This window comes from Podarcis filfolensis (genome assembly GCF_964270895.1).
Source record: "Podarcis filfolensis genome assembly, chromosome: 6".
Taxonomy (NCBI): Eukaryota; Metazoa; Chordata; class Lepidosauria; order Squamata; family Lacertidae; genus Podarcis; species Podarcis filfolensis.
The window spans coordinates 20,670,148-20,685,665 of record NC_139609.1 but is presented as its reverse complement, the minus strand read 5'-3'; the positions used below and the strand labels follow the sequence as shown (position 1 = coordinate 20,685,665).

The following is a 15,518-nucleotide window of genomic DNA, read 5'->3' as shown; positions in this document are numbered from 1 at the left end:
CGCCCGAGCCCGGGAAGGCCCTTCCGTCACTTCCGCAGCGGCCGCCATCTTGTTGGCGGTTGGCGGAGCTCGGCTCGGCAGCGCTGTCCCCGAGAGGCTTCCGCTCGCCTCGTCGCCGCTGCGGCCTTTACTCGGCCGACCGCTGTTTCGGTGTGAGCGGGAGTCGCCCCTCTCCGGCGACGCCATGGCCAACAATTGCCCCGTCGTGGGCGCCGGGAACTGCCACCAACAGCAGCAGCAGCACCAGCAGCAGTCGCCTCAGCAGCAGCCGGGAGGCCAACAGCAGCAGCAGCCGCCTCTCCCGCTCCCGCAGGCCGGCGCCGTTTTGTCGCCTCCGCTGCCGCTTCAGAGCGCGGGGCCCAAGCCGGCGGCTTCGGGGAAGCAGGGCAACGTGCTGCCCCTGTGGGGGAACGAGAAGACCATGAACCTGAACCCCATGATCCTCACCAACATCCTCTCCTCGCCCTACTTCAAGGTGCAGCTTTACGAGCTCAAGACCTACCACGAGGTGGTCGACGAAATCTACTTCAAGGTGAGCCGGGAACCCGGGAAGGAACTAGGTCCTTTCGGAGGAAGCCGGCAAGATTCTTGTTTTCAAATCCTTTGGTTCGCTCATCACCGCGTGGCCGAGCAGATCTCATCTGGCCTGGGCCCAAAAACATAAGGCTCTTCGCAGCTGTCTCTTCCACAATCCATTCCCATACTATTTTTAATAATAATGAATATTTTATTCCAGTCTCGCCATCAAAATGAGAGATGCTGACCTATTTCTTCCCACGATCGTCAGAGAGAAGGCGATGTAGTTGTAATGTAGCTACTTTTTTCTTTGGGAAATGGCTATGCAATTCTTTGTCTCAATCCAGACTCCAGATCTCTATCTCTCTTCCCACCCCCACCCCCAATATCTTACCAGTCAGACTTGTATGTTGGTTGAATTTAGAAACTTAATGCCAGCGCTGCGTGTGTGTTAAAACTGGCGATTGCACTGGGCAGCATGTTCACGTCCTTTCCTAGCCAAAGATCTAAAACAGGCGGTTGAGGAATTCAGCAGGAGGTAACCAGCACGCTGCATACTCTGTTACGTTGGCTGTATACCAACATAACACTGTCCTAATCTTAATGCTAATAAGTTAAAATTTGAGGCCTACTAATTGATTTTGGCCGTCTTAAAATGGAATTCTAATATGCTGTGTATTTCAGATGCTGTGAGTAAAAGCTGTTTAGTTTGATCTATGTGACCCTGCTTTCAGTCATTCTTATGGCTGCTAACAGAGTCTTTCATTGATTAAATTGGGGTTCTGTAACCTGGAAGATTATGACTGTCATTTATTTTCTATGAACCAGTTTAAGCTTTGAAACGTTGCTGTTAAGGTGTGAGCCTGAATTGCAGAGCTAAACACAATGATGGGAAGCCTGTGGCCTTTCAGGTGTTTTTGGAGTCGAAAAACATATGGAGAGCCACAACTTCCCCATCTTTCACCCAGAACCTAGCCCACCACTTAGATATCTTAAAATTACCTAAATTCACAGTGGAGTAAGTAATTTGGGACCAACCAGATTGTCACAAAAGGGGGCGGAGGGGTAAACAGTTAAAAAATGGGGCTAATGATGTAGCCATTTATTATTCTCCAACCACACCCCTTTTGTGTATCATAACTGATGAACAGTTCTGAAGAACTCAAAAGTGCCACATGTTTATGACATTTTGGGTAGTCTCAAAAAAAGTACTACCCAACTAGATTTTGGTGGGGGGTTTTCTTACAGACAGATATAGCTACAAGCTACTTGCCTTTTAAATTCACTTATTTTTCTGTACTTTCTGGTCCTTTTTAAATAACTTTGGTATGGGACTTGAGGGAATACAGGAGGAAGGACTTGAACTCTCTATAGGTTACATTGTTGCTAAGGAATCACTTAGCGTACTTTGTTATAGAATAATTTGATATGCTCAGGACTTTTGGGGGGGAGCACAAGCAGAAATCAAGTGGGCTCTTAGATTGGGCTATTGAATTTAAATTAATTGAGCTCATAGATAAGTGTGTTTATGTTCCAAGTTTTTCTCCACTTCTGTTCTCTTAATCCATATCTTCATAACATCAAATATAGGGAAATCAGATCTATCTGCATTTTCCAGGAGGCATTACGACCTTCGGTTAATTGCATTGACTTTTTCTCTTGCTGATCATTCAGTGGTTATAGTGTGGCATAGTGTGACTCTTTTTACCACTTAATTTAAAAGCAACAAAACCTCATTCTTTTTAACTAGCAAATGATTTATTTCTAGAGCTTGTAGGGTCCATCTACATTTAAATTACCTCACTTTCAAAAAATGCTACCTTAAGCAAAATATTGACTACAGATTCTTTAATTTCTATACCACTTAATATACAGTGGTACCTTGGTTTACAAACTTAATCTGTTCCGGAAGTCCGTCCTTAAACCAAAACCATTCTTAAACTGAGGTGTGCTTTCCCTAATGAGGCCTCCCGCCACCGGTGCCCTTCCAAATATGACCAAAATGTAAGATATACTTGCCAGAAATGTCAGTTATATCTGATATGCTGGTTACCTCGGTTGGTAAGAGCGTGGTGCTGAAAACACCAAAGTCAAGGATTTGATCCTCATATGGGTGCATATTCCTGCATCACATGGGGTTGGACTAGATGATTCTTGGGGATCCTTCCAACTCTGTGATTCTATTATTTTATTTTACAATTTCTATTATTTGGTTAAGATTTGCTTTCCTCATTTTTTCCTTCCTTCGTTTTTTTTTCATACTGCCTCCTTTACCTTCCTTTGTTTTTTTTCATACTGCCTCCTTTACCCCCAAAGTTAATTTAAAGCAACATTTTCAAATAACATGTTTCATTCATGCTTAAATTAAAACATAGGAAACATGGGGAAAGCTATTAAGTTTCTGTAATTTGTCAGTCAAAATTGTCTTACATATGTAAATCATGTATATTGGAAATACTTCAAATAAATAAGAACAAGTTGAAATAGTTTTCATATGAAATGTAGAGCAATCACGTTTACTCAAATGTATGCTCTTTATTACACTGAGATTTACAAGCTTCTTAGCATGGATAGAATTGCAGCCTTGGAGATGGTTTCAATGTAATGTGAAACCATGCTGTACTGTGAACAAACAGTGGTGAGCCTTAGAATCATACTCTCTGTCCTCTCCAAGCTTTTAATTATTTTTCAGTTGAATATGTGCACAGAGCAAAATGGCACCTGTAACACTGAAGTAGGAGCCCTTCCCACTGTGAAGATAGCATAGAAAACCTGGACTAGATTGAGAAGAGCACGCACTGTACAATAATTTCATGCCTGGAAATCGGTACAGAGATGAGGTGGTGAAGAGCCACAACATGTTCTCTTCCCATGTATCTTGGAGCAAATCATGCTATATTATTATTATTATTATTATTATTATTATTATTATTATTATTATTCATATCCCATCCATCTGGCTGGGTTTCCCCAGCCACTCTGGGTGGCTCCCAACAGAATATTAGAAACATGATAAAATATCAAACATTAAAAACTTCCCTAAACAGGGTTGCCTTCAGATGTACAGTCATATCTCGGGTTGAAGTAGCTTCAGGTTAAGTATTTTTGGGTTGCGCTCCGCGGGGACCCGGAAGTAATGGAGCGCGTTACTTCCAGGTTTCGTCGCATGCGCAGACGCTCAAAATGACGTCATGTGCAGAAGCAGCGAGACGCGCAGTCGCGTGTTACATTCTACTCAGGATGTGAATGTGGCTCCGGAACAGATCCCGTTCGCATCCAGAGGTACTACTGTATTCTAAAAGTCAGATAGTTGTTTATTTCCTGATGGAAGGGCGTTCCCAGGGCTGACGCCACTACCGAGAAGGCCCTCTGCCTGGTTCCTTGTAACCTCACTTCTCGCAGTGAGGAAACTGCCAGAAGGCCCTCAGAGGTGGACCTTAGTGTCTGGGCTGAACGATAGGGACGGCGACGCTCCTTCAGGTATACTGGGCCGAGGCCGTTTAGGGCTTTAAAAGTCAGCCCCAACACTTTGAATTGTGCTCGGAGACCTACAGCTTGGGAAGAAGCTGTATTGTAATGCTTATAGGCTTTGATGGTCATGGTCCACACAAGAGTCAGTTCTTCAACAAATGAACTCGAAGTCCCTGTAGGTAATGGCAGGGGTCCATTAATGGCTGATGATTATTGTGCATATTGGCAGGAGCCCCTAATTTCTGACCTTTCTGAAGAATGGCTTGTTGTCTTTTACAAAGACTCTGAAAATAGTCAGGTGTTTTTCAAGTTTGGTGCAATAGGAACAAGCTTCAGAATACTTCTGAAGTTCAAAATGACATCAGTGACAAAATATTCCTCCCCTTGTCATAGGCACACATGTAGTGTAGAGCCTAATTTTAGCTGGTTGCTAGGACCAGCCAAAATTTGTGGACCCCTAGCAAACAGAACTACTTTCTCCATTCCTTGGCTTCTTGCCTAAGTCACCACTACTTTGCACAACCATACACTTGCCATTTATTATTCATGTTTAGAATTTATAAACCACTTAATATAGAATACCAAAGTGATGGACATAAGATAAACAAAATTAAATGCATAGTAACTGAGCTAGTGTAATTTTCTTGAAATAGAAAATGAAAGGTAGGTATTAATAATTGAATAGCTGAGCACTTTGTAGGGAAAGGTAGTTAGAGGGCGTACAGTAGAAAAGTGATAACCAGGTGACTGCATGATTTGTCTGAAGAACAGACTATTGTCTCCTGGAACCTCTAGCCTATCAAAATTTACCAATTATCTCATAGGCCATAATAATAAATATTATTTGCAGTGCTATATTTGTATTCTGAAAATGTAAAAGCCAGATTGACAGTCAAATCCTGCACGTTTATTTAAAAGCAAGTCCAAAATATTTGACAGAGCTTACTCTGAAATAATTGTGTATATGAAACATGACCTTAGTTTTAAATAGATATTAGCAAGTACACCTCTAGCTCATTTTGTATTGGACTTGGGGTTGAGGAATGATTTGTCCTTACTATTTGCTGAGGGCGGGGGCAATAGGAATGGGTGTGTCAATGACACACTGCTTAGTACAGCCTGAGTTAAAATGTAAATCTAAAATTATGATGGGTTGATTAATTGCTTTATTGTTTTCAGGTTACACATGTTGAGCCTTGGGAGAAAGGCAGCAGAAAAACAGCAGGCCAGACAGGGATGTGCGGAGGGGTAAGTAGAAGTACGTGCCTTCTGAAGTTTTTTATATGGTAGCTAATCATTTCCAAAATGCAACACTGAACTCAGCAGAAACTTTAGTGTTGTAAGCTCTAATCAAGTTAATTGATAGATTATGCCACTAAAGCCTTAACTGACTGGTCATTGTGGGCATATTTTTTTGAAGTTAGCATGACTGATTTCCTACTTGTAATAGGGAATGAAAAAGAAAATGTTGGATTCTAAACAATGCAAGACAAGTGCATATTATTGAATTCTTACATCATAAAATGTTCACAAATAGTTCAAAAATAATTCCCAAGTAAAGTTTTGAATTTCAAAAAATATTATATATAAACCATGCTAAATCTGCTTAACTTTCACGCCTCACAATTATTTCATTTCACTTGAAATTCTTTGGTTATTATTTTTTAAAAATTAAGATTCAGATCTCAATCAGCTTAGGCCATTGGGAAGTTTCCACGCATTCCTGGTTCGATAGTTGGAAGTGGAGACTAAATTCAGTCATACCTCCTCCAAAAATACTGTAGGCCTAATGTCTGCATGGGGCTCTTCAGCTTCATGAAATGTTAGTTCAGTCACCCACTGCTCAGCAACTTCTAAGTGAATGAGATGACCTTCCTTAAGTGTTGACCTTACAAACTTGCAGAAAAAAATTCATTAATATTATATGTACTGAAGTGAAAAGTATTTCTCTTCAGTGTCTTACTCTCTAGTGTTACATGAGTTGTATTTCTCTTCCTCCTAATCTCTAAAGGTGCGTGGTGTTGGAACTGGAGGTATAGTGTCTACAGCCTTTTGCCTCCTGTACAAGCTATTTACCCTGAAGCTTACCCGTAAGCAAGTGATGGGGTTGATAACTCATACGGACTCCCCCTTTATTAGGGCCCTTGGATTCATGTATATTAGGTAAGTAGCCATTTACTTAACTGTCAGCTAACTTGGTTGCAAAAAATGTTATTAAATTTACACAGTCTCTTTGTACTTCAAGGTACACACAGCCTCCAACTGATTTATGGGACTGGTTTGAATCCTTTCTTGATGATGAGGAGGTATGTCAACAAGGGTAATAATTTACTTTCTTTTCTTTCTGAAATCTTAAGTAAAGTAACTTTGAGATGAACTTCTGTATGTTGGAAAACAGTTTTTAACCATGTGAAAAGTAAAACCTTTCTCATCTTTAATGGTTTGCAAACTTGCAATGAACAGAGACTACAGGACATTCTTACACCCTTAAAATAAGTTGGAATTGAATGTATCACCAACCTAACTGCTTGGGGGCAAATGGAATGCATACTTAGAAAGATAACTACAGTATGGGACAATATCTCTATCTTTTAACCAAGTATGAAACCTGAAAAATCAGGTGGGTGTTTGTTTGTTTATGTGAAAGTAAATGGACAATGACGAAGGAGAATTGAATGGGGCATCTGCAGTCCAACAGCATGTGAACACAGCTACAGTCTGTAGTTGCTTTCTAAAATTTTCAATTGATAGCACTGCCACTGAACTAGCAAATTGCTTTTAACCTCTTAACTTTCAAATAGTGATAATAAGGCCATACAGAAACTGCTGAAAGGGGTAATTTCCTCCAGTGCACATGTGCTATTTTTAGTGTGGATTCTCTTTTCAGCAGCATTTTTACCAAAAATCAATCTGCTTCTCAGATTTCAGCCTTTGGCCTAAGTATATTTTATGTTCTAGGAACTATTGAATTTTGCCTCTAGAAGTAGTCATTGATGAGTCATACTAATACCTTGCAGTGTAGTTTGCTAGTTACTGCCACAGTAAATGTTTAGATCCCATGCAAAAAAAGACCTTTAGGGATCCAGTACACAATCGTAATGTCTCGCTTAGACTACGCAGTGCTCTTTTTAAGGTTACATGAATATTTTATGCTTGTAGTTTTTGCTCTAATGGCATATATTTTGACTCCCCCATAATCTAGTAATACAGAATGGCATTCTTGGTTCCTGTTCATTAACTGCTTTATGATCACTTTGGCCTCTTTTTCATGTAACTAATTAAAACTGTAGTAACACAGAAATATCATTTCTACATATTGACATTTCTCTCAGTTTGCCACTGTTGAAGATGTGAAAGCAGTTCAGCGTTGTGTCTCTGGATGTATCTAGCTAAATGTTGTTAGTGCTTTGACTTTTTCACTGATGCTCTAATTTTTGTATGTACCACTTCGGGTACTACATTTAAGCCAGTGTTTTATTTTCTTCTTTAGATCTCTGTGCAGCAGTTTTGTTTGGAAATACTGTATATCTGAACACTTAAATGTGTGTGAGTGCAAGCAATTTTACATTGAGATTTTCTCTTCCTGTTTTAGATAACAAATCTCACTTTCCTTGTGTGCTTGCACTATAGGTTTGGGCCTGACAATAGCTGACTAACATGTCCTGAGCTGTGAGAGGGCATAGCAAGAAGGCCTTCATGCGGTAATGACCCTTTTCCGAGACAATGGTCATCATGGATTATGCGTTTCCAATTATTTGTTCCTTTATTTATTTTTTTGCATAACTCTAAATTAGAAACCTCACTGCTTCATGGCAGTTGGTTTGCTATTGCTTCCGATTTAGGCAGGGTCCATTTTCTACTACAACTTTTTCTGGTCATTTTTAGACAGGAAATAGTCATCCTCAATTGTTCAGTTGTGACCACAATCCTCAAAAATGAGAATTAATGTCAAGCAAGTTACGATCCATTTTGTGGCATAACAGTAAAAGATGGTAGCATACAAGCCAGCTGTGTAAGCAAATGTTACACTAATCTGTTGAGGCATGAGCCCTTTACTATTTGGCTGCAGGATTGGTATGCACCTGCATGCATATGCATTAAGTCCAACTCCCACTCTATAACATAGGGCCAAATGCAAAGGTACAAGAGTTGAAGTTCTTAGGCAACTTATTTACCAGCAAAAACAGCTAAGCCGTCATATTTGAGACTTGAAAGATGGCAATCAGTATAGTAGCATTTGTTCTAAAGGAAACTCTAGATGGTTTCTTACATTCAGAATTTGTGTTCTGTTTTGTGTTTGTTTTTTGAAGGACCTTGATGTGAAAGCAGGTGGCGGCTGTGTCATGACCATTGGAGAAATGCTGCGCTCTTTTCTAACCAAGCTGGAATGGTTTTCTACGTTATTTCCAAGGATTCCTGTACCAGTACAAAAGAACATTGATCAACAAATTAAAGCCAGGCCTAGAAAAATCAAGAAGGATGGCAAGGAGGGAGTAGAAGAAGTAGACAGGCATGCGGAACGTAGACGTTCAAGGTTATACATTAACTTTACAAAATAAGTTACTTAATTTAGACGTTCTCATCCTATAATTTCACATAATCAAAACTTTTTGTAGTTATGTTTGCAGTGTGGTCTTCTAAATGAGTAATAGCATTTATGTAGTACTTTAGATAGCTTCACATACATTATCTCAATAATCCTTACAATTCCTCTGTAGGAATGGTGGTATTCCCATATAGCAGATGAGCTACACTATGTTTTGTTTAACTTAGTGTATATGGCTAAAGTAAGAGTCTGCTGGCAAAGTACATAGCCTTTTATCTAGGGTGGGTTGATTCTAGGCATGTATGGTTTTCCTTACCAGATAAGTAATGGTCCACGTGTGTTTTAAAATTATGAGATGCAAATGCATACTTGGAACAAGGCATCATTTAATGTTTATTATCCAGAATATGCTTGGCTTTTGCTTGGCTGGAGCTAGCTTTCACCTAGGCCAATAGTATTTGCAAGAATCCTAGCAACCACCAAGTGCTAGGTAGTCTACCTGAAACTATCCAGTGGTCTATCGACAGACCATGGTGTACAGTTTGCTTGCTACTACTGTATACTAACACCAGCTGTAGAGCACTTTATTAATATTTATGCAGACCTCTAAAAATATTGGATGATTTGGTACACTTGATAATAACAGGGAAATAGAATGAAAAGGGTATACAAAGTACAACGTGAAAGTTTGCTGAAACTCTTGTTGGGAAAATTCAATTTCTTAAGCATTTCTTTTCATGTAGGTCTCCAAGAAGGTCCTTGAGCCCCAGGAGGTCACCTAGAAGATCAAGAAGCAGAAGTCGTCATCGTGAAGGCCGTGGGTCATCCAGTTTTGATAGAGAATTGGAACGGGAGAGGGAAAGACAAAGACTAGAGCGAGAAGCTAAGGAGAGGGAGAGGCGAAGATCTCGAAGTTCTGATCGGGCATTGGAGCGAAGACGAAGTAGAAGCCGAGATAGGCACAGAAGTCGAAGTCGTGATCGAAAAGGAGACAGAAGAGACAGAGAGAGGGAGAGGGAGAAAGAAAACGAACGTAGTAGAAGGAAGGAGCGTGACTATGAGAAAGAGAGAGGTGTTGAAAGGGAAAGAGAGCGCTCTAGGGAGAGAGATCGTTCTAGAGAAAAATCAAAGGACAGAAAAAGCAAGAGTGAAATCGATGAGAGGAGACATAAAGATGAAAAAGATGAAAGGAAACATAGGGATGATAAAAGAGATTCCAAGAAAGACAGGAAGCATAGCAGGAGCCGAAGTAGGGACCGGAAGCATAGGAGCAGAAGTGTGAGTAGGAATGCTGGCAAGCACAGTAGAAGCAGGAGTAAAGAGAAGTCTAGTAAACACAAAAGTGAAAGCAAAGAGAAATCAAATAAGCGAAGCAGAAGTGGAAGCCGAGGAAGAACTGATAGTGCTGAAAAGTCCCGAAAACGAGACCTTAGTCCCACTAAAGAGAGATCACGAAAACGTAGCAAAAGTAAAGAACGTTCCCATAAACACGATCACAGTGATAAGGACCACTCAGACAAACATGATCATCAGAGGAGCCAAAGTACAGAACGAGAGAATCAAGAAAAACAATCTAAAAACAAAGATGAGACTGTATGAATGTTCAGAAGTGGATCACATTGAATCCTATAAATGTTTTGAAATCTTGCTTATTTTTTCTTACAGTTGAAATTGTGCAGTAGTTGATAAGCACTCTTCTTCAACCTCCCTCTAGGCTGCAGATTGTCATTTCCTATTTTGAGTAGGGAAGTGCCTTTGTAATCCCGTTAAATGCGTTGACTATTTCCAGCCCATTTGTTTAGTTAAATTCATGATGCGAATCTGTTTGTGCATTTTTTTAAATTGTTCAAATGTTTCCAAAATGTACAATCTGTACATACGTCCTGAAACTGTTCTAATCCTTTTGGCATGGTTTGCCATGTTGGTTAAATTTGTATACGGCAATAAAACTGCCACTAATTCTACTTTGTTTTATAGATGTGGAATTATGGTTTCTATCTTTGACTTAGCATGGCTGTGCTTTGCATAATAGTATGGCAGAAGCTCTTAAGGATGGATCTTGAACGTGTATTATATCTAAAATATTTATGTGCATTGAACATCCATGAAGGTTGCAGTTCTAGAACTTGTGTCCATTTGTACCTCTTGTCCTGGGAAAGCATTTAAAATACATTTTATTTGTGAAACTAAAGAAAGTGTTGCATTTAGAGTAGGCTTTTCAAGGAGGTAGCAATTTAAGGCAGGGGTTTAGGCTTTCCTAAGGTTTATGTTGTAGTCAGTGCTACCTCATAGGAACACTGTTAAGATTTAGAAGCCTATCTACCATCTCTACATAGACTTTCTGGCTAGCTTTTATTGCTCATGTAAATATTATTTCACTATGATATCCCCAGGGTTTTCATTAAAACTGTTGTGCCACTGCCCTGTGCTTTATGAAGCAACCATAGACTAACAAAGGTGAAAGTGGCTGAATCAGGGAGGAGACAGGAAGATGAAAAATAAGGTCAAGCAGCAAACTTCAATTGCAAGCTTCCAAATAATTTTTTATAAATGAAAAGTAAAGCATCTTCATAGTGTTTTTTTTAAAATGCATAATGTGTCTTTCTTTTTTTTTTACAAAGACTGTGGTCATTGCTTGAGATGAAGAATTTCTCTCATGCAACAGAAAAACTAGATAATTTTTTTCAAACACTGATTACTTGTGAGATAATGTCAAAATGCAGTATTGAAAGAGAATTCATATCACAACAGTTCATTTCTGTTTGGTAGACTTGTTCTAGTGACCTGTATAAGAAATATAAAATCTCTGGAATAAAGACTGGATTAATTTATTTGTGGCTATCCCCACTTGTTCATTGCCAGCTGCAAAAAATCATTTTGGGCTTATTACTCAAAAACAGTAAAAACACCAGTTCGTTGTGTACCAAGCAGGTTGCCCATCATATCAGTGGAATGATAGAACTATTTGGCAGGCCGGCTTCCCAATTGTGAGTACAGTGGTACCTTGGTTCTCGAACTTAATCCGTTTTGGGAGTTCATTCGGCTCCCGAAACCATTAGAAAACCAAGGCACAGCTTCCAGTTGGCTGCAGGAGCTTCCTGCACTCAATCGGAAACCATGGAAGCCGCATCAGATGTTCGGCTTCCAAAAAACGTTTGCAAACCGGAAAACACACTTCTGGGTTTGCGGCGTTCGGGAGCTGATTTGTTCGACAGCTAAGCCGTTTGGGAACCATGGTACAATTTTTAAAAACTGCCTATTTATCTCTGGGCTTCATTTTACCCTTTCATCTCACTAATAATTACCAAGCTGTTGGATCATAAAGCTTAATGGTGAAAATAAGTTGCCCCTCCTCCAAAACATAAAAGAGAAAACCTGTATCCTGAACATGTTGTGGTGGCATTTGTCTTAGAGCTGGCAGTTTGTCTCATGTATTATGAAAAGGCTGTCAGTAATGGCTCCCCATAAGAGAAGGGATATCAGCCTTGTGTTGTGGCAATCCCACAGCGGGTAGAAAGCTCCTGTCTCCAAGACTGATGATGAGCCATCCTGATCTAATAGGTGCTGCAGGAGTCAATACAAATAATGGGAGCCAGTTGTGATGGTAGAATGACAAGAGGTTCTGCTTGGTAGCGAACAAGGAGGTTGCATTAGCTGTATCAGTCTCAAGGATGGACATGGTAGCCAGAGTGGTATATTAGCCAAGGAACTGAAAGCCACAACAATAGTATTAAATCTCAGTCCAAACACAAAACTGACTGAAATAATACTCTGATAAATCTTACCTGCTTGGTTCATTCTCTCTTTTCCTGTAGTACCTGGTAGTGTTCTGAACTTCGCTTTCCTCTGTAAATCACTGGAATATTATTCAAAATGTTTAAACACAGCAATTTAGACTTGAGTGACTTTATTTTTAAAACTTCGTCTCATTTTCATCAATCCTACATGGGTAAAGTGTAGTTTCCCAGCATTTTAGTTTGTAAAATGAGAAGTGCTGGGACTTGATTCCCTTGAAGACCGTGCAACCTTCCTGATGATGGGGGGGGGGGCGCAGGGAGACTATTTTGACCCCTGAATATCTTCAGGAAAATGCATAGGAAGATGATAATATTAGTTGACTAGAAACACTTGTATTGAAAATACATTTGCAGCTTGAGCCTTGACATAAGGTAGCTTTTGACATCTACCAATATTTAGATTGGAAATTATCTCTTGTGGAGTTTGCGTGAATCAATGTTTACTTCATGGTCAGAGTTGAGAAACTTGTGTAAGGTTGAGAACAAATTCCTCTAGAAACAAAAGTGACTGGTGTTTTGTTGCTGGTGCTGCTTATTTCCTTAAATGGCTGAAAATTGCTTTCTTGTTCCACTAATGAAGGCCTTGCTATAATCTGGGTGACACCGTTGGATACAACCCAAACTTTATTGACTATGACATATTTCTTTGCAAAAGGTATGGAAAATAAAACAGTGCAATTCAGCCTCTGATAAAATTGATTTTAAAAAAATAGAAAATCCCAAAAGATATTTAGAAGAATTTTCAGCTTGGGTAAAATATATTGATTTATTAGAAGAGGAATTTGATACAATCACTTACCCATTCCTACTGAACTTCCGGAGCATGTCACTAGAAAATGAAATGCAAAATTACATATATATACAGCTAGAAAGAGTCATTGAACGGTGCTTTCCAAAGAGGATTTCACAATGTAACTTAGAAAAAAGCATAACCAATTTGTTTTAATTTAAAGTGATGGTTTTAACTTGAAAATTCAAAAATGCAATGAATTGGAGTTTGACTAAGATTCAGTCAATAAACATGCTTCTAAATGGGTAGAATTGCAACAATAGCTGTTTTCAGAATAAATACCAATATTACATTACCTGTATGGAGAATGATTAGCAATTTCCCCACAAATCTGAATAATACAGATCGGCAAGCACATGTCTGGACTGAGGGGAGGGGATCATTGACAAGCTGCTATAAGTATTTTCTAGAAATACTCCACTAGCCACTGCAGTATCGGCAGCTCTATTGTGTTTAAAGGTAGCTACACAGAAACCATAATCCATGCAAAAGCAAGAGTCTTGCAGGACCCTAAAGTAGAATACATTTATTTTGGCATAAGCTTTTATGGATGAGTTGATTTCATCAGATGCAACAGTGGCTAAGATGAATAAAATGGAATCGTTCCCACACACCTTCAGATAGAGACAGTTGCCATGCCACCATAACCCATCACCAAAACTGGCTGACAATGGCATGGAGATTTCATGTGATAAGAGCTCTGTGCAGCAGCCACCAAGTGTAGACTGTTTCAAGGAGTTTCCAGAGTTTTAATTTTCTTCACTTCCACTATCTTAAGGCCCAGCTTCTGTCCCCTTTTGCCATTACTGCCAAAGGCACACAAGTACCTGAATATATCTTCTTAGGACAAAATGCAGGTTTTGATCCCTCGCTATCAGTTACAGGTGACACCACAACTGTATAGACATCGCCACAGGGTATCTCGGTAATATCGCAATAAGTCAGGTCTGTGTTTGGTGTACAGGTGAAATTTCCTTTTGAGCCATAAAGATCTGTACTATAGTTGATTGAACCTTTGGATGTCCGCCAATATATTCGTATGCCATTGTTGCCCAGTCTATATAGCTTAACCCCAGAAGGGCAGCAAGCACCTAAAGGAGGAAAACAACCAAGAACACTTAATTCAGTTTGGTCATTCCTTTTAGAGGATAGACGAGAAAATGGTCAGATTTCTTTTTTATCAATTGAAATGGGAGAAAATTTTCAGAATGTCCTAATAAAGTACTGTAGGTTCTCTCAAAGTGTAAGCTTTTAGGAGTTGTCTAGGGCAGTAAGGGACGCGGGTGGTGCTGTGGGTTAAACCACAGAGCCTAGGACTTGCCAATCAGAAGGTCAGCGGTTCGAATCCCCGCGACGGGGTGAACTCCCATTGCTCGGTCCCTGCTCCTGCCAACCTAGCAGTTGGAAAGCACATCAAAGTGCAAGTAGATAAATAGGTACCGCTCTGGCGGGAAGGTAAATGGTAAAAGGTAAATCCGTGCGCTGCTCTGGTTTGCCAGAAGCAGCTTTGTCATGCTGACCACATGACCCGGAAGCTGTACGCCAGCTCCCTTGGCCAGTAAAGCGAGATGAGTGCCGCAACCCGAGAGTCGGTCACGACTGGACCTAATGGTTAGGGGTCCCTTTACCTTTAGGACAGTAATCTAGGAATGGCTAGGCCCAGAAAACCGCAAGCAGCAGCAGATTCCCAGAAGTGAACTTTTTCAGCCCTCTGGTTCCCTCTGAAAAGTCTCTCAAGGGTGTCATGGGACCCTTCTGAACAGTGCAGGATGGGATGGGGGGGTTTCTGCTGTAGAAATAGGAAACTTGCCCAAAGCAAGAAGAGATGCCTCGCCTTGTTTTGCCCAATGTTGTTTCCTCTGTTCTCCACAGCATTCCATAGTCCCCACACTCAGGAGTCTTAACCCTCTGGAAAGAGGGGCACGCGCAGGAAGGGAGGGCAGCCCCCTTCTGCAAGCTTCCGTCTAACTTCAGGATCCAAACCAATGAGCATAGTTTGAGCATTTAACCTGAGGGTGGAAATGTAGAAATACCATGCTGGTACTTAAAAATACATTTTCACATACTTACTAGAAGAAAATCCTTTGTATATGCAATCTGATGTTAAGCCTGTTTCACTGATCGCTTTGACAGACACACTGTAGTTGGTTCCACATGTAATGCATCCCAAGAGGCAATAGTTTTGGAGTGTGTGACACCTGGCACGTCCTTTGTGCGATTCCAAAATTGCTATGTACGTCTTTGCGCCGGTCCCAATAGACCAGCTGATGTTTGTTACAGACTGTGTCACTTGAGTTACTGTGAGATCCACTGGGCAGCAAGGTGCTTGAAAGAAGAAAATACTTTGTAAGTGATTGTGTGTGTATTTACTCCATGCACATTCTGAGGGAGTATTTTG

The 15,518-nt window shown here is 40.3% G+C and overlaps 2 protein-coding genes across 10 annotated transcripts in view; one reads left to right on the top strand and one right to left on the bottom strand.

Annotated features, from left to right (window-relative positions):
• Positions 1–33: 33 nt before the first annotated feature.
• Positions 34–11,364, top strand: PRPF38B (pre-mRNA processing factor 38B). Of its 3 annotated transcripts, none has more exons than XM_083620381.1 (6): positions 34–532; positions 5,167–5,235; positions 5,999–6,150; positions 6,233–6,293; positions 8,298–8,521; positions 9,277–11,364. In XM_083620381.1, the coding sequence occupies exons 1-6, from the start codon at positions 185–187 to the stop codon at positions 10,130–10,132; spliced, it is 1,710 nt and encodes a 569-aa protein (XP_083476507.1). In that variant the 5' UTR covers positions 34–184; the 3' UTR covers positions 10,133–11,364. The 3 variants fall into 3 exon arrangements, with proteins under 3 accessions (XP_083476507.1, XP_083476508.1, XP_083476509.1); XM_083620382.1 differs by having other exon boundaries at positions 44–532; positions 6,233–6,307; XM_083620383.1 differs by lacking the exons at positions 34–532; positions 5,167–5,235; positions 5,999–6,150 and adding an exon at positions 7,618–7,688 and having other exon boundaries at positions 6,254–6,293.
• The window catches only part of FNDC7 (fibronectin type III domain containing 7), a 23,856-nt gene continuing 19,472 nt past the window's right edge, over positions 11,135–15,518 (bottom strand). For all 7 annotated transcript variants that reach the window (XM_083620378.1, XM_083620377.1, XM_083620374.1 and 4 more), the window contains 4 exons: positions 15,191–15,445; positions 13,948–14,211; positions 13,130–13,159; positions 11,135–12,389 (listed from right to left, as the gene is read on the bottom strand). In XM_083620378.1, the coding sequence (XP_083476504.1) occupies positions 12,328–12,389; positions 13,130–13,159; positions 13,948–14,211; positions 15,191–15,445 (611 nt within the window). In that variant the 3' untranslated portion in view covers positions 11,135–12,327. The remainder of the gene's footprint in view (positions 12,390–13,129; positions 13,160–13,947; positions 14,212–15,190; positions 15,446–15,518) is intronic.

What these genes read in the sequence shown, in the direction of transcription:
- PRPF38B (XM_083620381.1), top strand. Translation starts at nt 185, where the DNA reads ATGGCCAACAATTGCCCCGTCGTGGGCGCCGGGAACTGCCACCAACAG. An exon ending in TCGACGAAATCTACTTCAAG is followed by an intron (nt 533 to 5,166) that starts GTGAGCCGGGAA and finishes TATTGTTTTCAG; the next exon opens with GTTACACATGTTGAGCCTTG. An exon ending in GCGGAACGTAGACGTTCAAG is followed by an intron (nt 8,522 to 9,276) that starts GTTATACATTAA and finishes CTTTTCATGTAG; the next exon opens with GTCTCCAAGAAGGTCCTTGA.